General features: G+C 46.3%; 1 protein-coding gene across 2 annotated transcripts in view; it reads left to right on the forward strand.

The window, feature by feature from the left end:
- LOC121003617 (solute carrier organic anion transporter family member 1B3-like) overlaps nucleotides 1-25,543 on the forward strand; it is a 186,394-nt gene that overhangs the window by 107,928 nt on the left and 52,923 nt on the right. For both annotated transcript variants that reach the window (XM_040435466.1, XM_040435467.1), the window contains exons 7-10: nucleotides 8,876-9,091; nucleotides 9,227-9,391; nucleotides 17,533-17,728; nucleotides 17,809-17,974. In XM_040435466.1, coding sequence (XP_040291400.1) covers nucleotides 8,876-9,091; nucleotides 9,227-9,391; nucleotides 17,533-17,728; nucleotides 17,809-17,974 — 743 coding nt within the window. The remainder of the gene's footprint in view (nucleotides 1-8,875; nucleotides 9,092-9,226; nucleotides 9,392-17,532; nucleotides 17,729-17,808; nucleotides 17,975-25,543) is intronic.

The following is a 25,543-nucleotide window of genomic DNA, read 5'->3' on the forward strand; positions in this document are numbered from 1 at the left end:
AGGAGCCGTTCAGATCCTCCCCCTTGAGTTTCTTTGTTTTGGTTTCTGTTCCTCACCTCGTTAGGCTATCTCAGCTGTCATGCAGTCAGACTCATTACCTCCCTTTATATTCTCCCCCATAAGGTAGTTGGGTGTGGCTGATACTACTTCCTGGAATGAGTGTGCATGCTGACTTCAGCTCCCAGCTCCCAGCTCCCAGCTCCCAGCTCCCAGTTGTCTTCAGATAAGTGCTGTTTTGTATTTATGATTTTCTGTTGTCTGGATCCAGGTGACCCTGACTCCCTCCGTGTCTGTGTAGGGAGCCGGTGGTCGTGTCCCCTCACTATTGTAGGGCCTTCAGGTTAATATAGCCGAGGTACGTGGATATGCGCCCATTCACCTTTAGAGTGGTCGCATAGGCTGAGCATTAAGGGAGAGCGGCAGGTCGATTGCAGGGGTCTCCCTTTATGTTCCTTAGTTGTGGATCCAGTGAGTCATCATTTGTTATTTGTATCATCTTGTTTCCTGTACACCATCCGTGACATTATCAGCCACCAAAACCGTCTCAAGCATGGATCCGGTTTCACTTTTGGCTGAACGCTTCCAGGGTCTTTCATTGGAGGTAGCTGATCTCCGTAAGACTTTTTCTCAGTTTCAAGTGACCGGTTCAGCTTGCGTTCATGGAGTTTGTGCTGAGCCTAAGATTTCGCTCCCGGATACGTTTTCCGGGGGTAGTGAGAATTTTGTACGTTTTAGAGAGGCTTGCAAACTCCATTTTCGCCTTCTTCCCCATTCTTCCGGTGATGAAGAACGGAGGGTGGGGATCATTATATCGCTGCTCAGGGGTAATGCTCAGTCCTGGGCCTTTTCCCTGCCGGAGGGGGCACAACCCCTCCGTTCAGTGGATAAATTCTTTTTAGCCCTGGGTCAGATATATGATGATCCGGATCGTATTGCTCTGGCTGAGTCTAGACTACGTCTGTTATGCCAGGGTAAACAATCCGCAGAGATATACTGCTCAGAATTTCGGAGATGGGCAGCAGATACGGGTTGGAATGATGCTGCACTCCGAAGTCAATTTTGCTATGGTCTTTCTGAGGGATTGAAAGATGCATTTGCCTTTCATGAAAGACCTACCTCCTTGAATTCTGCTATGTCTCAGGCTGTTCGTATTGACAGGCGTCTTAGAGAAAGAGGAGAGATTTCTCCTTCTTGTCATGCTCAGTCCCGGGACAGTGCACCGGTGTCATTCTGTGCACAGGGGTCTCAGTCGCTGTCAGCCCCTTCTGAGCAGGAGCCCATGCAGCTGGGGTTGATTGCCTCTGACAATAGAGGATTCAGCCCGCAGGGGAGGGTTTGCTTTTGTTGTGGAGGTATAAATCATCTGGCAAATGTTTGCCCCTCTAGGAGATTCAGGCAGTTTTCTGGGAGTAATAAAGAGACAAAAAGGAAGAAATCTTTTAAGAATATTCCGTCTGTTACTATTGGCAGGGTTGAGGCGGAAATTGAAGAATTGTCTTTTGCTTGTAGTTCCCGTTTTGTCCTGCCTGCTAGGGTGGCGCTAGAGAGCAAGAGCATTTTTTGTGAGATTTTTGTGGATAGTGGAGCAGCTGTCAACCTCATTGATAACCAATTTGCAATAACTCATGGTTTCCAGGTTTGCACTTTGCGAAAAAATATTCCTGTTTTTTCTATTGATTCAGCTCCACTTTCTCAGAAATCATTAAAGGGCATAGTTCACAATATCCGTTTAATTGTGAATGATACTCATGTTGAGGATGTGTCATGTTTCGTCCTTAGCGGTTTGCCTACTCCTCTAGTGTTGGGGCTACCCTGGCTCTCTAAACATAACCCCACCATTGATTGGCCAGCGAGGCAAATAAATGGTTGGAGTGACTTTTGCAGAGAGAATTGCCTCATAACATCTATTTCTGAGGTTTCTACTAAAACTGTACCACCTTTCCTCTCTGAATTTTTGGATGTTTTCTCTGAGAGTGGAGTTCAGGATTTGCCTCCGCACAGGGAGTATGATTGCCCTATTGATCTCATCCCAGGTGCCAAGCTGCCTAAATCTCGTTTATACAATCTTTCCCAACCTGAGAGGGTCGCGATGCGTGCTTATATCTCTGAGAGTCTGAGAAAAGGACACATACGACCCTCAAAGTCACCTGTTGCCGCTGGTTTTTTCTTTGTTAAGAAAAAAGATGGTTCTTTAAGACCTTGTCTGGATTTCAGGGAGCTGAACAGTATCACTATTCGTGATCCGTATCCGCTTCCTTTAATCCCAGATTTGTTTAACCAGGTTGTTGGGGCGAAAGTCTTTTCCAAATTAGACCTAAGAGGGGCATACAACCTGGTTAGGGTCAGAGAAGGAGACGAATGGAAGACGGCTTTCAATACCCCTGAGGGCCATTTTGAGAATTTAGTTATGCCTTTTGGTTTGATGAATGCCCCAGCCGTTTTTCAGCATTTCGTCAACAGCATTTTTTATCATTTAATGGGAAAATTTGTATTAGTGTATTTGGATGACATTTTGATTTTTTTCTCCTGATTTCAAAACTCATAAGGAACACTTATGTCAGGTCTTACTCGTCCTGCGGGAGAATAAATTATACGCGAAACTGGAAAAATGTGTGTTTGCGGTTCCAGAGATCCAATTTCTGGGGTTTCTTGTCTCCGCTTCTGGTTTTCGCATGGACCCCGAGAAGGTCCGCGCTGTGCTTGAGTGGGAGCTTCCTGAGAATCAGAAGGCGCTGATGCGTTTTTTGGGCTTTGCTAATTATTACAGGAAATTTATTTTGAATTATTCCTCTGTTGTTAAACCACTCACGGATATGACCAGAAAGGGGGTAGATTTTTCTTCCTGGTCGGTAGAGGCGCGTAAGGCCTTTTCTGATATCAAGGAGAGTTTTGCTTCCGCTCCCATCCTAGTACAACCTGATGTTTCCTTACCCTTCATAGTTGAGGTTGATGCTTCTGAGGTGGGGGTGGGGGCGGTCTTGTCTCAGGGTTCCTCTCCTGCCAAATGGCAACCGTGTGCCTTTTTCTCAAAGAATCTCTCCTCCGCAGAGAGAAATTATGATGTGGGAGATAGGGAATTGTTGGCCATCAAGTTGGCTTTTGAGGAATGGCGCCATAGGCTAGAGGGAGCCAGACACCCTATTACCGTGTTTACTGACCATAAAAATCTGGCCTACTTGGAGTCAGCCAAGCGTCTGAACCCGAGACAGGCCAGATGGTCTTTGTTCTTTTCAAGGTTTAATTTTGTTGTTACGTTCCGCCCTGGGGTTAAGAATGTGAAGGCAGATGCCCTGTCACGTTGTTTCCCGGGAGGTGGGAATTTTGAAGACCCGGGTCCCATTTTAGCTGAAGGTGTGGTGGTCTCTGCTCTTTTTCCTGAATTGGAGGCAGAGGTGCAGGCAGCCCAGTCAGAAGCTCCTGATCTTTGTCCTCCTGGGAGGTTGTTTGTGCCTCTCGCTTTGAGACACAAGATTTTTAAAGAACACCATGATACGGTCCTTGCTGGGCACCCGGGGACAAGAGCCACACTGGATCTCATTGCTCGGAGATTCTGGTGGCCTGCGCTTCGTAAGTCAGTTGAGGGTTTTGTGGCAGCTTGCGAGACTTGCGCTCGTGCCAAGGTCCCTCACTCACGGCCATCAGGTCCTCTCCTTCCTTTGCCCATTCCTTCCCGTCCTTGGACACATCTGTCCATGGACTTCATAACGGACTTGCCTCTTTCCTCGGGGAAGTCTGTGATTCTGGTGGTGGTGGACCGTTTTAGCAAAATGGTGCACTTTATCCCTTTTCCCGGTTTGCCCAATGCTAAGACGCTGGCGCAGGCATTTGTTGACCACATTGTCAAATTGCATGGGATTCCTTCTGACATAGTCTCTGATAGGGGCACGCAGTTTGTTTCCAGATTCTGGAAGGCTTTCTGTTCTCGCTTGGGGGTTCGCTTGTCATTCTCTTCTGCTTTCCATCCGCAGTCGAATGGCCAGACAGAGAGTGTCAATCAGAATCTGGAGACATATCTGCGCTGTTTTGTGGCGGAGAATCAGGAGGATTGGTGTTCGATTTTGTCCCTTGCTGAGTTTGCTTTAAATAACCGTCGTCAGGAGTCCTCTGATAAGTCACCATTTTTTGGTGCATATGGGTTTCATCCGCAGTTTGGGACTTTCTCTGGAGAGGGCTCTTCTGGTTTGCCTGATGAGGACAGATTCTCCTCGTCTTTGTCATCTATTTGGCAAAATATTCAGGATAATCTAAAGAATATGAGTGAGAGATATAAGCGTGTGGCGGATAAGAGACGTATGCCTGGTCCGGACTTGAATGTTGGTGATTTGGTGTGGCTGTCTACCAAGAATATCAAATTGAAGGTTCCCTCCTGGAAGTTGGGTCCTAGGTTTATTGGGCCTTACAAGATCCTGTCTGTCATCAATCCTGTTGCCTACCGTCTTGATCTTCCTCAGACTTGGAAGATCCATAATGTTTTCCATAAGTCCTTATTGAAACCTTATGTTCAACCTATTGTACCTTCTCCTTTGCCTCCTCCTCCGATTATGGTTGATGGGAATCTTGAATTTCAGGTCTCTAGGATTGTGGATTCTCGTCTTGTCCGCGGTTCCCTCCAGTACCTCGTTCATTGGGAGGGTTATGGTCCTGAGGAGAGGATGTGGCTCCCAGTGACGGACATTAAGGCCTCTCGCCTCATCAGGGCTTTCCATAGGTCCCATCCTGAGAAGGTGGGCCCTGAGTGTCCGGAGTCCACTCCTAGAGGGAGGGGTACTGTCACAAGCAGACAGCTGAGAGGCTCTGACAGGAGCCGTTCAGATCCTCCCCCTTGAGTTTCTTTGTTTTGGTTTCTGTTCCTCACCTCGTTAGGCTATCTCAGCTGTCATGCAGTCAGACTCATTACCTCCCTTTATATTCTCCCCCATAAGGTAGTTGGGTGTGGCTGATACTACTTCCTGGAATGAGTGTGCATGCTGACTTCAGCTCCCAGCTCCCAGCTCCCAGTTGTCTTCAGATAAGTGCTGTTTTGTATTTATGATTTTCTGTTGTCTGGATCCAGGTGACCCTGACTCCCTCCGTGTCTGTGTAGGGAGCCGGTGGTCGTGTCCCCTCACTATTGTAGGGCCTTCAGGTTAATATAGCCGAGGTACGTGGATATGCGCCCATTCACCTTTAGAGTGGTCGCATAGGCTGAGCATTAAGGGAGAGCGGCAGGTCGATTGCAGGGGTCTCCCTTTATGTTCCTTAGTTGTGGATCCAGTGAGTCATCATTTGTTATTTGTATCATCTTGTTTCCTGTACACCATCCGTGACAGTAGTATAGATTATAGTGGCATATAGGTTCGGCAGTTACCTTATTGAATCTTAATTTTCTCTTATATATATCTAGTTGCCCGTTAATATAATTGCTTATGTCCCTGTCTTGCGTACGGCCATCTCAGGTAGCGGGTCACGTGCGTCCCACGCATGCACTGTCCGGCCCCATCCTGACGTGCTCCATTGTCATCATCACGGTCTCGCGCTTGTGCAGTGATGGGGCGCGGACGCGCTGGAGGGATGGTGGCGCACATCCCGGGGGTATAGTGCCCAATTGGTGAGAACGCATGTGTCCACATTTAGGCAATTAAGCCTACTCATTGGTCCCTATATATACCCTTGATTTTAAATCTCTTGTACCTCCTGACGAAGCCTTCAAGGTGAAACACGCATTGAGGTCTTGCGCTTGGGGCTTTTCACCTCCTTTTGGTCAGACCATGTCTTCAGGTACGTCCCTTATATAATGTTATCATGGTTATATCGTTATGCCACATTGTCTATACTAGACCTATGTTACATACTGAGGTTGGATGTTGGTAACTTATCATCCACTCTGTATTTTATACATAGTTATACTGGGTCTTACACTGTGTGCCTCATATTAAATGGTGGCCATAGCTTATTTTGCAGCAAGAGTTTCACACCATAATCCCTTATAGGGGTGGGTGGTGTATATTATTATTATTATTTTTGTTATAATTTTTTGCCTTTTATCTGGAGACTGTTATCACAGTTCTTCGGAGTAACATGGCTGTCCAATGAGGTTTTGCCCCTCGCTTCTTTGTATATCTTTTTCCATCTTGCCCTTTTTCTCCATATTTTATATATACAGTTGCAAGAAAAAGTATGTGAACCCTTTGGAATGATATGTATTTCTGCACAAATTGGTCATAAAATGTGATCTGATCTTCATCTAAGTCACACCAATAGACAATCACAGTCTGCTTAAACTAGTAACACACAAAGAATTAAATGTTACCATGTTTTTATTGAACACACCATGTAAACATTCACAGTGCAGGTGGAAAAAGTATGTGAACCATTGGATTTAATAACTGGTTGAGCCTCCTTTGGCAGCAATAACTTCAACCAAACCTTTCCTGTAGTTGCAGATCAGACGTGCACAACTGTCAGGAGTAATTCTTGACCATTCCTCTTTACAGAACTGTTTCAGTTCAGCAATATTCTTGGGATGTCTGGTGTGAATCGCTTTCTTGAGGTCATGCCACAGCATCTCAATCGGGTTGAGGTCAGGACACTGACTGGGCCACTCCAGAAGGCGTATTTTCTTCTGTTTAAGCCATTCTGTTGTTGATTTACTTCTATGCTTTGGGTCGTTGTCCTGTTGCAACATCCATCTTCTGTTGAGCTTCAGCTGGTGGACAGATGGCCTTAAGTTTTCCTGCAAAATGTCTTTATAAACTTGGGAATTCATTTTTCCTTCGATGATGGCAATCCGTCCAGGCCCTGACGCAGCAAAGCAGTCCCAAACCATGATGCCCCCACCACCATACTTCACAGTTGGGATGAGGTTTTGATGTTGGTGTGCTGTGCCTATTTTTCTCCACACATAGCATTGTGTGTTTCTTCCAAACAACTCAACTTTGGTTTCCTCTGTCCACAGAATATTTTGCCAGTACTGCTGTGGAACATCCAGGTGCTCTTGTGCAAACTGTAAACGTGCAGCAATGTTTTTTTGGACAGTAGTGGCTTCCTCTGTGGTTTCCTCCCATGAAATCCATTCTTGTTTAGTGTTCTACGTATCATAAATTCGCTAACAGGGATGTTAGCATATGCCAGAGACTTTTGTAAGTCTTTAGCTGACACTCTAGGATTCTTCTTCACCTCATTGAGCAGTCTGCGCTGTGCTCTTGCAGTCATCTTTACTGGACGGCCACTCCTAGGGGGGATTGCAGCAGTGCTGAACTTTCTCCATTTATAGACAATTTGTCTTAACGTGGACTGATGAACAGCAAGGCTTTTGGAGATTCTTTTATAACCCTTTCCAGCTTTATGCAAGTCAACAATTCTTAATCGTAGGTCTTCTGAGAGCTCTTTTGTGCGAGGCATCATTCACATCAGGCAATGCTTCTTGTGAAAAGCAAACCCAGAACTGGTGTGTATTTTTTATAGGGCAGGGCAGCTGTAACCAACAACTCCAATCTCTTCTCATTGATTGGACTCCAGTTGGCTGACACCTCACCTAACTTGGAGATGTCATTAGTCTAGGGGTTCACATACTTTTTCCACCTTTACTGTGAATGTTTACATGGTATGTTCATTAAAAACATGGTAACATTTAATTCTTTGTGTGTTATTAGTTTGAGCAGACTGTGATTGTCTATTGTTGTGACTTAGATGAAGATCAGATCACATTTTATGACCAATTTGTGCAGAAATCCATATCATTCCAAAGGGTTCACATACTTTTTCTTGCAACTGTATTATTGAAATAAAGTTGTTATAATTCTTCGATAATTGGTCCCACAGTTTTTTTTGTTATGACATTGCGTGTTGCCCCAGGCGGAGTGTATTGCTGTCGGCGTTAGACAGAGAGGTTTTTTAGGTTTATATGCAACTTTAGATTGAACTGAACTTTTTAAAAGATTTGCTGAACCTGAAATGATCTGAATCTCAAAAGATTTCGCTCATCACAGGTATGAATCCATTCTTGCAGATCACATACACCCATACATGCTGATTGTCTTTCCTTGGAATGAATGGGATCTTTCAGCAAGAAAATGCGACATGCTACATGGCTAAAAATGCCTGACACTGGTTGGGAGAGCATAAGCAATAATTCCAAGTACTGTATTACCCTGGCCCTCTAATTCCCCAGACTTGAATCCAATTGAGCATTTGTGGGACCACCTTGATTGTCGTGTTTCTATGCATCCTCAACAACGGACCCTTCAGCACAGGGGTAAACCACCAATGAGGTGAGGTGAGGCAATTGCATCAGGCAGCACCAGGTAGGGGCAAGAGGGGGGCAGCAGAAGGGGGATTATCTGTTTCTGCAGTATTGTATTGGGAAGCACAGTGGCACAGTATGTGGCGCTGTATTACCCTGTATGTTTTGTAGTGCTGTATGTAATGTTTTCCAATGTCTTTAACAGTAGGGCTGGAGGGAAGGGGTTAGGTTAAGAAATTGGCATTAGGGGGGTTGGGACGCCGTTTCAGTTTTCGCCTCAGGCAGCAGAAAGGCTAGATGCACCCCTGCTTTAACAACTGTGGGATGCACTGCAGTCATGGCTCCAGATACCTGGGACAACCTACCAAGTACTTTATTGAGTCACTCCCAGCCCTCTAGCTGCTGTTGCAGATAGCGTTTGTTCTGGATATTAACTGGTGGCCATAATTATGTGACTTGACTGTGTATGTATTCAAGATAACAATAACTGGTCTTCTGCACAGTATCTGTAATAATATAGTTAGGAAAACTCAATGAATACAGTTCATACCTGACAAGAAATATTGTCAAGAGTCCTAGAGAATCTATAAAGAACAGATAGTAACAGCCCTGAAATTAAACTCCTTACAACCTGAATGTGTTTCACTCCTCTAGACACTGTGACTATTACACCACAAGATAAACGTTGGGTTGGCGCCTGGTGGATCGGGTTCCTATTGGCCGGAGTCCTTATGCTAATTTCAGGAATCCCTTTCTGCTTTCTGCCTAAGAGTATGACAAGAAAAAAAGCACATCCCTCCCATGAGGGACAGTGGCTTAAAGAAAATGAGACATCACACACTGAGTGCGATAAAAAAGCCACAGTAAAAGGTGAGATCACAGGGGATGTGTAAGTAAATGCTTTGAGTGTAAGCAAGTCCATATTGGCAACTAAATGTACAGGGGGAAAGTGGTAACCCTGATGAATATTCCTGGTGACCGCCGACTTTCCTCTCTCTCCTACAGGCTTCTTCCTCTCCCTGAAGGCTCTGGCTTCTAATCCATTCTACGTCATGTCTACTATAACCATTCTTTTTAATCTCAGCAGTTTTATTGGATCCATAACTTACATACCCAAGTATGCGGAGCAACAGTATGACCAGTCTACCTCCAAGGTGAATTTTATCATTGGTGAGTTGGCAATTAAATTCTCTTGGACTTTTATAATGCCTATTTCATTATATCATAGGATAACGGAGCTAGTTCACTACAGGGAAAAACTGGCCATACACATGACTACAGGTATTATACATTACATGGACCATGCTGTGTGCAACCCACAAACCTTCCCCCCATCTTGACTCTCTGGTCACTGTGTGGCTAAGGAAAAACAATGTCCACAGCTACCTCCTTATTAAATATACTAATATGCTTTGGGTTAATTTAATATAGCCCTACACTAGTTTTCTGGAGCAGAAAAGTTGAAAATTTTGTTTGCGATAAAATTTGAGACTTTTTCATTTTTGACAACACCCTCACCACTTTTACAAAAAGTGCACAGGTTGTAGGTGAAGGAGGTGGGCCCATTAGACCAGAAATCTGCTCCAGCTCCAGGATGGAGTATATTTCAGTTCCTGCACATGGACCACAGAAGTCATGACAATTTTTTTAAGATACATGTGCCTTGTCATTAATTGGTCAGATCTTTCTTCAGCAAGATTTTTGCTAAGACTAGTGTTTGAAATACCATTCTTTAGTAAATAACCCCCAACATTTGAAAAACGTATTTTCAATTGTCAGATATATAAAAGATTATGACCATTAACTGCAATGAGAATGCCTGTCACTTAAAAAGTCATGGATGGCCCTTTGTGCCATTTTAGGATGACAGCTCTGTCCAGGTACTGCCTCCAGGTCTGTTCTGACACTGTTCCCCTGTAGAGATGGCCTTGCGGTTCGCCCAGCGGTCGTTTTGGCGCCATATTCTTTTACATTGTGAAGAACTTTGACCCATGACACATCCATCAGGTGGTATAGGACAGCCAATTAAGATGTTTCAGCACATGGACACATCCCCTACCTTTTAAATAAATCCGATCTGGCCGTCATTTTACAATGTCTTTTGTCAGTGTAGGGAGAGGTTGCTGTGTGAAGCAGGGACAGACTGCTAGAGACACCAAACGCTAGCTAATAGGGCTGCAAAAGTCCTTTTAAGGACTGGTATAGGCAGTGGCGTAGCTAGAAATGACTGGTCCCGACAGCAAATTTTTGAATGGGGCCCCCCTCCCCCAGTAATGTTTTTGCAACCCCTTCCTTTCATGCCGCCTCATTCCTGTGGTTAGTAAAAATCACTCTCTCAGACCAGGCCCGGCAGCTGTTCCATCCATTTTCTACACTGTCTATACTGTCACTGTATATAATTTCATTGTGTAATACTGTTGAGGGGGCCCTGACAAAATCTTTTAGTCCTCCCCCTCCTGGATGGGCCCCTTCTGGGTCAGGGCCCCAAAGCAGCCGCTTCCCCTGCTTTCCTTATAGCTACGCCCCTGGGTATAGGTGTGCTATCGATAGGTGTAACTTAGGCCCCTTTCACACGGGCGAGATTTCCGCGCGGGTGCAATGCGTGATGTGAACACATAGCACCCGCACTGAATCCTGACCTATTCATTTCAATGAGTCTGTGTACATGAGCTTTTATTTTTCACGCATCAGTTCTGCGTTGCGTGAAAAACGCAGCATGTTCTATATTCTGCATTTTTCACGCAGCCCTGGCCCCATAGAAGTGAATGGGGCTTCAGTGAAAAACGCATTGCATCCGCAAGAAAGTGCAGGTGCGATGCATTTTTCACTGATGGTTGCTAAGAGATGTTGTTTGTAAACCTTCAGTTTTTTATCACGCGCGTGAAAAACGCATCAAAACGCATTGCACCCGCGTGGAAAAAACTGAACAACTGAATATAATCGCAGACAAAACTGACTGAACTTGCTTGCAAAGTGGTGCGAGTTTCACTGAACGCACCCTGAACACATCCGGCCCCAATCCGCAACGCCCGTGTGAAAGGGGCCTTACTGAGGGGTGTGATATACTTAAAATATACTTTCTAACATAGAAAGTATATTATAGTGCATTTGTATTGTGCAGCAGTTGTGTGCGTTTCTGCTGCGTTACTGCAGCTATACAGAGTGACAAACGCTATTGGAACAAATAATTTCTACTGGTGCGACATACCAGTTGCCCCCCCAAAAAAGTGATTGAAGCAGGGGTGTTATATACCAATAATATTATTTCTATATAGTGCATTTAGGTAGTGGAGCATTTGTTTGCGGCTTTGCTGTGTTACCACAGCTACGCAGCGTGACAAACGCTATTGGAACAAAAAATTTCAACTAGTGTGATATACCAGTTGCCCTCCCAAAAAAACTGATTGAAGCAGGGGTGTTATATACCAATAATATACTTTCTATATAGTGCATTTGGGTAGTGCAGCATTTGTTTGCGGTTTTGCTTGTTATCGCAGCTACACAGAGTGACAAACGCTATTGGAACAAATAATTTCTACTGGTGTGATATACCAGTTGCCCCCCAAAAAAACTGATTGAGGAAGGGGTGTGATATACCTTCTTCCACAAATACTGCATTTTTATAAGGACTTTTGTCACAGGGTCATTTTGAAAATGACAGGCAGAGGAAGAGGCAAGCCATTCCACAGGGGTGGAAGGGGTCGGGCAGGTGCACCAGGCCAGAGCCTAAGTGAGAAGTTGCAGAAGGTGCGTGCGATTATGTCAAAGGACGCACCAGAGTTGGTTGAGTGGCTCACTCAGCCTTCCGCTTCTGCACAGTCCTCATTCTCTCTATCTGCACCCTCTTCACACTCTGCTGTGCGCACCCCCAAAGACACCACCACCACCATATCCCCTCCGCTCGAGTCAGAGGAATTATTTTCCCATCCATTCCATGACCTTACCGATGCGCAGCCATTCTTGGTATCGGATCAGGAAGAGGAGTTATCAATGGTCGCCACCCAGCAGTCTGATGACAGTACCCAGATCAGCCCAAGGAGGGTGGTTCCCGCTGTTGCTGCCTACTCCGAGATTTCTAATGTCAGTGGTGGTAAAGGTGACGATGATGACGTATTGATGGATGTCACGTGGGTGCTCACGAGAGGAAGAGGAGGGGAGCTCAGAGGAAGAAACAGATCAGCAGATAGGGAGGAGAAGGAGGAGAAGCAGGCAGAACTTACAGTGCACAGGAGGCAAAAAGCAGACTGCTAATATATCTGGGAAGAGCCATCCACCATGCAGGGTCACATCTGGCGCTCCCAGGACGCCGACACATGGCTCCCCACTGTGGGCTTTTTTTAATGTGTCCGCTGCTGACAATAGTGTTGCCATCTGCAGCCTGTGCTGTCAACGCATAAGTCGCGGTAGGCCCAACACTCACCTAGGGACAACCGCCTTAAGAAGGCACCTGGCCTCCCATCACCGAGCCCAGTGGGGGCAACACAGTCAGAACCCACATAGTCAAACTCCAGCCGCTCCACGTCATGCCTTCTCCTCTCTCCTCCCATTTGTCCTCCACTTCACCTTCCACCGTGCCGTCGTCGCGTTCATCTGGCAAAAGGCAGGCTTCCGTGGCCCAAATGTTCGAGCATAAAAAGATGAAGATGCTGGATAACCCTCTTGCCCAATGGCTGACCGCTGGCTTGTTGGAACTGCTAGCACGCCAACTACTGCCATATAAACTAGTAGACTTAGGGGCCTTTACAAAATTTGTGGCTATTGGCACACCGCAATGGAAGGTCCCCAGAAGGAAATATTTCTCCCAGAAGGGCATCCCAGAGCTATATGGCCACGTTTAGTGGCAAGTTAATGTATTTCTGGCACACAGTGTCGGTGCCAAGATACATCTGACCACAGACACGTGGTATAGCAAACACGGGCAGGGAAGGTACGACATAACTTTTACTGCCCACTGGGTGAACCTTCTGACTGCTGTCAAGCATGAAGCCCGTGGCACCCGTGTGGATTTGGTGTTAACGCCACGGATTGCATGCAGGCCTGCCTCTTCTTCTCCTTCTCCTACTCTATCCTCCGTCTCCTCCTCGGCTGACTCCTCCTTTTCCACTGCTACCGCCTCTTCCGCTGCGCCCCCCAAGTTTCCCAGAACCTATTCGACCTGCCAGGTGAGATGTTGCCATGCTGTGCTGCGACTGTTGTGTCTGGAAGCCAAGAGCCACACCTTTCAGCTTTGCTGTAACAGGCCGATCAGTGGCTAACCCCGCTCAATTTGACAGTTTGTAAAGTGGTGTGCAACAATGGTGCCAATCTGCTGAGCGTGCTGAAACAGGGCAAAATGACACACAAGCGGTGCATGGCACACGTCCTGAACTTAGTCGCGCAGCGATTCGTTGCCAAATACCCCAGGGTCCAGGACGTCTTGCGGCAGGCCATGAAAATCTCTGGCCATTTCAGAAGATCTTACAAGGCCATGGCTCGCCTTGCTGACGTTCAGCGGCGACACCACCTGCCTGGAACTCCACCTTCTACATGCTTGATAGGCTGCTCCAGCAGAAACGTGCAGTTAACGACTACCTGTATGAACTCTGCGGCAGGACAGGTTCTGGGGAGCTTTTCACCACGCCAGTGGCTGCTCATGTGCAACGCATGCAGACTTCTGCGGCCATTTGATGAGATCACCAAACTGGTCAGTCGCAGCCAGGGCACCAACATATATATTTGACCTATATTTGTACTTGCCTTTAGTAAAATTGATATCCATTGACCGTCTAATATACCTCCAGCCACATAATAACTTGATCTTTTCTGTACGGTTAATGCATAATGTTTGGGGCCTGTAATACACTGGCCTGCAGTAAAATTGATATCCAATGACCGTGTAATCTACCTCCAGCCACATACTTACTTGTTCTTTTCTGTCCACTGAATGAATAATTTTTGGGGCCATAGCTATGTAAGATCTTCTAAAATGGCCAGAGATTTTCATGGCCTGCCGCAAGACGTACTGGACCCCAGGTTTTTTGGCAACGAATCGCTGCACGACTAAGTTCAGGACTTGTGCCATTTTGCCCTGTTTCAGCACGCTCAGCAGATTGGCACCATTGTTCCACACCACTTTACCAACTGTCAAATTGAGCGGGGTTAGCAAGCCGCAGCACAGCATGGCAACGTCTCACCCGGCATGTCAAATAGGTTCTGGGGAGCTTTGGGGGCGCAGCGGAAGAGGCGGTAGCAGAGGAGAAGAGGCAGGCCTGCATGCAATCCGTGGCGGTAACACCAAATCCACATGGGTGCCATAGGCTGCATGCTTGACAGCCGTAAGTGAGCTGTAAAAGTTATGTACCTTCCCTGCCCATGTTTGCTAGACCACGTGTCTGTGGTCAGATGTATCTTGGCACCGACACTGTGTGCCAGAGATACATTCACTTGCCGCAGAACATTGCCATATAGTTCCGGGATGCCCTTCTGGGATAAATATTTCCTTCTGGGGACCTTCCATTGCGGTGTGCCAATGGTCACAAATTTTCTAAAGTCCTCCGAGTCCACCAGTTTATATGGCAGTAGTTGGCGGGCTAGCAGTTCTGACAAGCCAGCGGTCAGCCATTGGGCAAGAGGGTTAACTGGCATCATCGTCTTTTTTTGCTCAAACATTTGGGCCATGGACGCCTACCTTTTGCCACATGAACGCAACGATGGCACGGTGAAAGGTGGAGTGTAGGACAAATGGGAGGAGAGAGGAGAATGGGAAGGAGAAGAGGCAGGACGTGGAGCACCAGGAGTGTGTCTTTGTGGGTTCTGACGGTGTTGCTCCCACTGGGCCCAGTGAGGGGAGGCCAAGTGTCTTCTTAAAGCGGTCGTCCCTAGATGAGTGTTGGGCTTTACCGCGACTTATGCGTTGACAGCACAGGCTGCAGATGGCAACACTATTGTCAGCAGCGGACACGTTAAAATATAGTCCACACTGCGAAGCCATGTGCCGGCGTTTTGGGAGTAGAGATGGCCTTGCGGTTCGCCAGGCGGTCGTTTCGAGGCAAATTTTGCGTGTTCGCTATTCGCCAAACATGTGAACATATGGAGATATTCGCGCCCGCCATATTCTTTTAGATTGTGAAGAACTTTGACCCATAATGACACATCCATCAGGTGGTCCAGGACAGCCAATTGAGACATTCCAGCACATGGACATACCCCCTACCTTATAAATAAACCTGATCTGGCTGCCATTTTACATTCAGTGTTTTTGCAGTGTAGGGAGAGGTTGCTGTGTGGAGCAGAGACAGGCTGTTAGGGACACTAAATGCTAGCTAATAGGGCCACAAAAGTCATTTTAAGGACTGGTATAGGTGTGCTATCGATAGGTGTGATACACATAGGGGTGTGATATACTTATAATATACTTTTATAATGAGTCAAAAACACATAGATCTATATAGTGATCACCTGGAAGTCAGGGGCCTAGGGGCTAGGGGCTTACTAGGGCCATTTTTATATAGGGTAAGGTTCCGGACGGGGTCGCTCTTATCAGGGCGGGTTGTCTGTGGTTAGGCAATCAGGGCCAGAATAGCACCCCCCTGTAGGGCAATATCAGGGACAGTTCTTTGCCCACCCTGTCCTTCAATACCACATCATCATCTAGCCCAGGGATAGATGTTTTTTGCTTTCCCTCCGGGATTCATGGATGTGCACTGGAACCCCCCGGATTGTGGTAGGACATATATGGTTTCTGATTTGGTGCCGCTGAGCACCTGATTTAGTGCCGCCGAGCACTTGTTATTGCCTATCACATCTATGCTTTTTGCTTAACTTTAATAATTTAATTTATTTTTATTTTGAGGGATATCTTTTCTATTCACACGTCCGCAAAATGGGTCCGCATCCGTTCCGCAATTTTGCAGAACGGGTGCAGCCCCATTCATTTCAATGAGGCCGGAATGTGCTGTCCGCAACCGCATTTGCAGATCCGCACTTCCGCATCCGTGCTTCCGTTTCCGCAAATAAATAGAACATGTCCTATTCTTGTCCGCAATTGCAGACAAGATTAGGCATTTTCTATTATAGTGCTGGTGATGTGCGGTCCACAAAACACCCGGCGCCGGATGTGAAAGGCCCAGGCACTTGGGGAGGGGCGGCAATAGGAGTTGGATAACCCCTTTAAAGACAACACGGCTACAGGAGAGCGTCTGGGACTGTCACCACTTAGAAAGTGGCAGTTGGAGACTGAGGGGAGACTGGTGTCAGTGGTCTATGGAGAATGTGTCACTGCACAACCCAGACTTATATATTTCATTACTGAAGTAAAGTTGTGTAAAATGTGTGCCACCCTTACATGTACATAGCATTTTCCTACACAGGGCCTTGTCTGTATTTTGGACCTGCAAATAATGTGATGTGTGCATGGCCCCGTAGAAATTAATCGGTCAGTGTGCCATCCGTAAAAACAAAAATGCAGATACCATAGCACACGGATACAAAATTGTGCACAAATAATCTTCATTATAAATCTCCTCCCATTTTATGTCCACACCTCTTATGCAGAAGTAAGCATCTCCATAGCAACAGGATACAAACAAACCTAATATTGTCAAATCTTGCAGTATCTTTCCTATATTTACTAATGTACATTTACTAGGGAGTAGAGAAACACGACTGCAGGATCAGACTGTATACAAGGTTTGTTTGCAGTCTGTTAAATTGGCGATGCATAGATCTACAGCGGAGCTCTATACGGAGCAGACGGTTATTTATTAATTTTTAAGCAATATTTGCACAGTTGCTTCATTTGTAATTTTAGCTGTATGAGTGCAAAGGAAAAGTTGGTTGCAAATGTTTACTTATGGCTGGATGTGCACATGCACAGCATCAGGGGCCAAATGGGAACTTAAAGTGGCCCCATGTTATAGGTGTGTCCAAATTGACAGAAGGTAGGGCCAACATAAGTAGATGGGGCCAGCAATAGTGTAGTGCAGCACAAAATACTGCCCCCCCAGCAAAACCAAATACTACAGTGCAGCACAATACTGCCTCCCCCTCCATTCAACCCTGAGCACAGCAATACAGTTGAATGCAGGAGGGCACTTTTTTCTGCCAACCTGATACATAAGTACCAGATCTCTATGTAACCGACAGGGGGCCATGAGGAGGCCTTGGGTGCCCCCTAACTCCCCCCTTCACCCCCCCCCCCCCCCCCCCCCCGGGCATTGGCCCAGCGGGAAATTTCCCTGTAGAGTGTATGGAAGGTCCACCCCTGCACAGCAATCTTGAATCTGGTGAGGGATTGGAACAATTCCTTTAAGTGCTCTCATTTTTTTTTGCAGGAGTTACCAGTTTGCCATCAGCGGCTCTGGGGATGTTGCTGAGTGGTGTGCTGATGAAGAAGTATAAGTTTGGATTGCTATCTGCCTCTAAGTTGGTCTTTATTTCCTATCTTGTGTCCTTCATTTTGTTTTTCACTAACTTCATTATTGGATGTGAGAACCCTGAAGTGGCAGGGATGACCGTGTCTTATAACGGGTAGGTTCCAGGGTTATTATAAAGATGGGGGGGCACATAATAAGGGGGTGCTGGGCTCTGACGCCTTTACTGTAACTTAGGAGCAAACTGGACACATTAGGAGGCAACCAGCTCATCTCCGACTGTAACAGCGACTGTAGCTGCTCCACCAACCAGTGGGATCCAGTGTGCGGAGTGAATAATATCACCTACATGTCAGCATGTCTGGCCGGCTGCAAATCGTCCACAGGATTTGGAAAGAGCATAGTGAGTGATAAAAATGTATAGCAATAATCAGTTCAGCATGTATTTATTATCTGTGCTCAGGTATATAATTATCAGTGCCATTTATAAAAAGCACTGTGAATGTATATAATGAGTGTATAATAATCAGTGTGATGTTTCTAAAAATCAGCCTGATATATGGTTATGATTAGTTTATTTATGGTACTATAGTTGTTTGCTAGCTGGTGAAAAAGGGTATGGCAGGGGAAAAGCCTGGGCAGATAGTGGGAGAGCTAGAAACAGGGCATGGAGGCCCAGTTCAAATTCTTGCTATGGGACTCATTTTGGATTAATTTTGGCCACAGCAGCCTATTTATTACTAACATACATATAATAATATAATAATAATAATAATAATAACCCCATAAATGCCAAACCAAACACATAACAATATGTATGCCTTCTTCCCGAGGGGGAGGTCCTTGAAGCCCTGAAACCCAAAACCACCGTGCCGAGGTGAGCCGACTTACCCCCAGCCGTTGACCACTAGCTCGGAGGCACCCATGATGGCTCACCCTGACAGTTCCACCACAGCCGCCCAACAATTGTGGGAGTCCAGCCCCACCTGTAGGGCCCTCCCATCCTCCTTACCATAGAATCACACCGACTCCAAGGACCTCCCACCGCTAAACTGCCGTGACAGTCTTTCCCTAACCCGCCTCACCCTCACTCAACACCTTTTCTCCTTCGCACCACCCCCTCCTGCCTTCCACACAGGGCGGGTGGGTGGGCGCTAACTTGACAAAATGGCCCCTAACGACTGCTGCTCCTCACTTTTAACCCCTCGGCCACCCCCCTTTATTAAATTCCCCAATCTCTGCCCAGGGGGTCTCACTAACCACCCCCCCATCATGGTCGCCTCCCCTAAAGGCTCCCGCACCCCAGTCCGGCTCTACTCTCTGAGTTTACAATCTTTATTGGCAGCCAGCTCAGTCATCTCTGGATCTCCAAAAGGTACACCCAGGAGCACTGCTAACATAGCAACTGTAGGCCCTGCAGAAACGCTTTAAACACAATTTCCTTCGGCCGAACTTCCCGGAAATGTTCGGGTTCGGGATCCGAATTCGACCCGAACTTCGCCCCGAACCCCATTGAAGTCAGTGGGGACCCGAACTTTTTGGCACTAAAAAGGCTGTAAAACAGCCCAGGAAATGGCTAGAGGGCTGCAAAAGGCAGCAAAATGTAGGTAAATCCCCTGCAAACAAATGTGAATAGGGAAATGAATTAAAATAAAAATAAAATAAATAAAAATTAACCAATATCAATTGGAGAGAGGTCCCATAGCAGAGAATCAGGCTTCATGTCACCCACCACTGGAACAGGTCATTGTCAGATATTTAGGCCCCGGCACCCAGACAGAGGAGAGAGGTCCCATTGCAGAGAATCAGGCTTCAGGTCACCCACCACTGGAACAGGCCACTGTCAGATATTTAGGCCCCAGCACCCAGACAGAGGAGAGAGGTCCCATTGCAGAGAATCAGGCTTTATGTCACCCACCACTGAAACAGGCCACTGGCAGATATTTAGGCCCCGGCACCCAGACAGAGGAGAGAGGTCCCATAGCAGAGAATCAGGCTTCATATCACCCACCACTGGAACAGGCCACTGTCAGTTATTTAGGCCCCGGCACCCAGACAGAGGAGAGAGGTCCCATAGCAGAGAATCAGGCTTCATGTCATAGCAGAGAATCAGGCTTCATGTCACCCACCACTGGAACAGGCCATTGTCAGATATTTAGGCCCCGACACCCAGACAGAGGAGAGAGGTCCCATTGCAGAGAATCAGGCTTCATGTCACCCACCACTGGAATAGGCCACTGTCAGATATTTAGGCCCCGGCACCCAGACAGAGGAGAGAGGTCCCATTGCAGAGAATCTAGCTTCATGTCACCCACCACTCGAACAGGCCACTGTCAGATATTTAGGCCCCGGCACCCAGACAGAGGAGAGAGGTCCCATAGCAGAGAATCAGGCTTCATGTCATAGCAGAGAATCAGGCTTCATGTCACCCACCGCTGGAACAGGCCACTGTCAGATATTTAGGCCCCGGCACCCAGACAGAGGAAAGAGGTCCCATTGCAGAGAATCAGGCTTCATGTCACCCACCACTGGAACAGGCCACTGTCAGATATTTAGGCCCTGGCACCCAGACAGAGGAGAGAGGTCCCATTGCAGAGAATCAGGCTGCATGTCACCCACCACTGGAACAGGCCACTGGCAGATATTTAGGCCCCGGCACCCAGACAGAGAAGAGGTTCATTCAACTTTGGGTTGCCCCGCAATATAATGGTAAAATTAAAAAAAGAGGATTGAATGAAGTGCCCTGGAGTACAAGAATATATTGTTACGGGGAGGTAGTTATAAATGTCTAATCTGCACAAGGGATGGACAGGTCCTGTGGGATCCATGCCTGGTTCATTTTTATGAACGTCAGCTTGTCCACATTGGCTGTGGATAGGCGGCTGCATTTGTCTGTAATGACGCCCCCTGCCGTGCTGAATACACGTTCAGACAAAACGCTGGCCGCCAGGCAGGCCAGCACCTCCAAGGCATAAAAGGCTAGCTCTGGCCACGTGGACAATTTGGAGACCCAGAAGTTGAATGGGGCCGAACCATCAGTCAGTACGTGGAGGGGTGTGCACACGTACTGTTCCACCATGTTAGTGAAATGCTTCCTCCTGCTAACACGTTTCGTACCAACGTGCGCTGATACTCACGCATCTTCCTATCACGCTCCAGTGCATGAGTAGGTTATTGGCTATTTCCTCGGGGGCCTCCCCTAACTGCTCTGACCCCACTTATAACCCAAACTCCCCGAATAAAACACAGAGACCAAAAGCTTGGATTACAATGGCCACAGCAGCCGTTTATTAACATTAATACAATAACCATAAATAACATTACAGTTTTTTACCCCTGACGAGGTAGGTCCTTGAATCCCCAAATTCGTTTAAAACACAACTCCCCAAAACTGGCACATCCATCTTGTCTCCAGCCATAAAGCACCAGCTCGGAGACCACCTGACGGACGCCTTTCATCCGAGCCAACTGTCCAACCATGGGAGTCCAGCCCCACCATTGAGGCCCTCCCATTCACCTGAAGCATCCGTACCACCAACTTCAAGGACCTCCCACCGCCCAGACTGCCGCGACATACAACACACAACACACACAACATATAAAAAAAGCCCGCACCAAACCCAACACACCACATACCCCCCCCCCCCCCCGCTAAAGCCTTTTTCTAAGGGAGGGAGGGTGGGTGTTCGCTCTGTCTCTTTCTTTTCAAATCTAAAATGGCGCCGCCACTCTCCACCTAATATAACCTCACTAGCCCACCCCCTTTACACTCCACCCACCAAATTCCTATCTCCACTTAACCCCTACACTACCAGCCCCCTACCGCCAAAACCCCTCATGTCGGCCTCCCCCAACTGGCGTCTAGTACGGCCTCACTTGAGTAGGTTATTGGCTATTTCCTCGGGGGCCTCCCCTAACTGCTCTGACCCCACTTATAACCCAAACTCCCCGAATAAAACACAGAGACCAAAAGCTTGGATTATAATGGCCACAGCAGCCGTTTATTAACATTAATACAATAACCATAAATAACATTACAGTTTTTTACCCCTGACGAGGGAGATCCTTGAATCCCCAAATTGGTTTAAACACAACTCCCCAAAACTGGCACATCCATCTTGCCTCCAGCCGTAAAGCACCAGCTCGGAGACCACCTGACGGACGCCTTTCATCCGAGCCAACTGTCCAACCATGGGAGTCCAGCCCCGCCATTGAGGCCCTACCATTCACCTGAAGCATCCGTACCACCAACTTCGAGGACCACCCACCGCCAACGACGCGCAACCTGACTCATCACCCTTAGAGTTGCGCGTTCCTCCACACACCCAATGCTCGCTCAATTCCTCCTTAAAGCCCCAACGACCACAAGTCAATACCTATGGCATTCAGATGCACACCATCCGACCTCCAAAACGCCCCCACACCAGGCTCCAGCTCTGAATGCCGCACTGCCACCGCCCCATTCCTGGCCATAAACTTACCCAATGCCCTATTAACTTTAATCCTTGCTTTATTAAGGCGCTCCACCGAACGTGCCCCACGCCATACCTGTCTAGGCACTATATCAGACCATACCGTAACCATGCCCGGGAATAAAGACCACAAGCGTAACAAATCAAACTTAATATCCCTTAACAGCTCTCTCACAGGCCTAACCCCCAAATTGTTTCCTCCCACATGAAGCACCAACACATCCGGCGCCCTACTCAACCGTACATAACGATGAACCTCCCTTAACACCCCTTCCCACAACATACCTCTCACCCCTAACCATCGAACAACCGCGACGTCCCTGTCAAACCCCAACTACCGACCCTCATGACGAACATCTGCCCTCAAAGCGCCCCAGAACACGAATGAGTGCCCCAGTATCCAAACCAACGCTGAGCTGGAACCTGAAAAATATGACAAAGCAAACACAAGAACACATCAGTCAACATAACGTCTACAACAATCCCACCCGAACATAGGACCTAAACCTAACCGACTCCCATCTACCAATTCTCTTGATTACCTCGTCACTAGGGATGAGCGAACCCGAACTGTATAGTTCGGGTTCGTACCGAATTTTGGGGTGTCCGTGACACGGACCCGAACCCGAACATTTTCGTAAAAATCCGGGTTCGGGTTCGGTGTTTGGCGCTTTCTTGGCGCTTTTTGAAAGGCTGCAAAGCAGCCAATCAACAAGCGTCATACTACTTGGCCCAAGAGGCCATCACAGCCATGCCTACTATTGGCATGGCTGTGATTGGCCAGTGCACCATGTGACCCAGCCTCTTTTTAAGCTGGAGTCACGTAGCGCCGCACGTCACTCTGCTATGATCAGTATAGGGAGAGGTTGCAGCTGCGACGTTAGGGCGAGATTAGGCAGATTAACTCCTCCAAAAGACTTCATTCTGTGATCGATCTGCAGCTGTGGATCATTGAAGTGCTATTATTGACTTGCTCACTTTTTTGAGGCTGCCCAGAGCGTTTTTAGATCACTTTTTTTCTGGGGTGATCGGCGGCCATTTTGTGACTTGTGGTGCGCCAGCATGAGCTATCACCAAGTGTATTTAACCATCGATAGTGTGGTTATTTTGTGCTATATCCTACATCAGCTGCAGGCTGAGCCTGTGTCACCGAAGTGCATTTAACCATCAACAGTCTGGTTATTTTTTGGCCATATACTACATCAGCTGCAGGCTGAGCCAGTGTCACCCAAGTGCATTTAACTATCAACAGTGTGGTTATTTTTTGGCCATATATTACATCAGGGGCAAGTTGAGCCTGTCACCCAGCGCCTAAAAAATAGACCTGACATTTCTATTCAACCAAATCTGCACAGTTTTAGCTGGTCAAGTTATTTGTAGTGACCGTAAAAGCAGACTTTTTGTTCTGGGTTGAAAAAGCATTCCCAAATTTGCCATTCTGAAAATAACTAGTTTGTGGTATTTGAGGCCTACTTGAAAACTATCCCAAAAAGAAAATCTTACATTGAAGGTATTGATAGTGTCATTCAGAAAAACCTAAGACACACGCTAGCGTGCTGATAGAAGTGTCATTCTGTGATTAAACCTATAACTGTCACACAGCGCAAAAAAAAAACAGGTCTCACATCTCTATTCAACCAAATCTGCACAGTTTTAGCTGGTCAAGTTATTTGTAGTGACCGTAAAAGCAGACTTTTTGTTCTGGGTTGAAAAAGCATTCCCAAATTTGCCATTCTGAAAATAACTAGTTTGTGGTATTTGAGGCCTACTTGAAATCTATCCCAAAAAGAAAATCTTACATTGAATGTATTGATAGTGTCATTCAGAAAAACCTAAGACACACGCTAGCGTGCTGATAGAAGTGTCATTCTGTTATTAAACCTATAACTGTCACACAGCGCAAAAAAAAACAGGTCTCACATCTCTATTCAACCAAATCTGCACAGTTTTAGCTGGTCAAGTTATTTGTAGTGACCGTAAAAGCAGACTTTTTGTTCTGGGTTGAAAAAGCATTCCCAAATTTGCCATTCTGAAAATAACTAGTTTGTGGTATTTGAGGCCTACTTGAAATCTATCCCAAAAAGAAAATCTTACATTGAAGGTATTGATAGTGTCATTCAGAAAAACCTAAGACACACGCTAGCGTGCTGGTAGAAGTGTCATTCTGTGATTAAACCTATAACTGTCACACAGCGCAAAACAAAACAGGTCTCACATCTCTATTCAACCAAATCTGCACAGTTTTAGCTGGTCAAGTTATTTGTAGTGACCGTAAAAGCAGACTTTTTGTTCTGGGTTGAAAAAGCATTCCCAAATTTGCCATTCTGAAAATAACTAGTTTGTGGTATTTGAGGCCTACTTAAAATCTATCCCAAAAAGAAAATCTTACATTGAAGGTATTGATAGTGTCATTCAGAAAAACCTAAGACACACGCTAGCGTGCTGATAGAAGTGTCATTCTGTGATTAAACCTATAACTGTCACACAGCGCAAAACAAAACAGGTCTCACATCTCTATTCAACCAAATCTGCACAGTTTTAGCTGGTCAAGTTATTTGTAGTGACCGTAAAAGCAGACTTTTTGTTCTGGGTTGAAAAAGCATTCCCAAATTTGCCATTCTGAAAATAACTAGTTTGTGGTATTTGAGGCCTACTTGAAATCTATCCCAAAAAGAAAATCTTACATTGAATGTATTGATAGTGTCATTCAGAAAAACCTAAGACACACGCTAGCGTGCTGATAGAAGTGTCATTCTGTTATTAAACCTATAACTGTCACACAGCGCAAAAAAAAACAGGTCTCACATCTCTATTCAACCAAATCTGCACAGTTTTAGCTGGTCAAGTTATTTGTAGTGACCGTAAAAGCAGACTTTTTGTTCTGGGTTGAAAAAGCATTCCCAAATTTGCCATTCTGAAAATAACTAGTTTGTGGTATTTGAGGCCTACTTGAAATCTATCCCAAAAAGAAAATCTTACATTGAAGGTATTGATAGTGTCATTCAGAAAAACCTAAGACACACGCTAGCGTGCTGGTAGAAGTGTCATTCTGTGATTAAACCTATAACTGTCACACAGCGCAAAACAAAACAGGTCTCACATCTCTATTCAACCAAATCTGCACAGTTTTAGCTGGTCAAGTTATTTGTAGTGACCGTAAAAGCAGACTTTTTGTTCTGGGTTGAAAAAGCATTCCCAAATTTGCCATTCTGAAAATAACTAGTTTGTGGTATTTGAGGCCTACTTAAAATCTATCCCAAAAAGAAAATCTTACATTGAAGGTATTGATAGTGTCATTCAGAAAAACCTAAGACACACGCTAGCGTGCTGATAGAAGTGTCATTCTGTGATTAAACCTATAACTGTCACACAGCGCAAAACAAAACAGGTCTCACATCTCTATTCAACCAAATCTGCACAGTTTTAGCTGGTCAAGTTATTTGTAGTGACCGTAAAAGCAGACTTTTTGTTCTGGGTTGAAAAAGCATTCCCAAATTTGC

The sequence above is a fragment of the Bufo bufo genome, chromosome 1 (assembly GCF_905171765.1).
Source record: "Bufo bufo chromosome 1, aBufBuf1.1, whole genome shotgun sequence".
Lineage (NCBI taxonomy): Eukaryota > Metazoa > Chordata > Amphibia > Anura > Bufonidae > Bufo > Bufo bufo.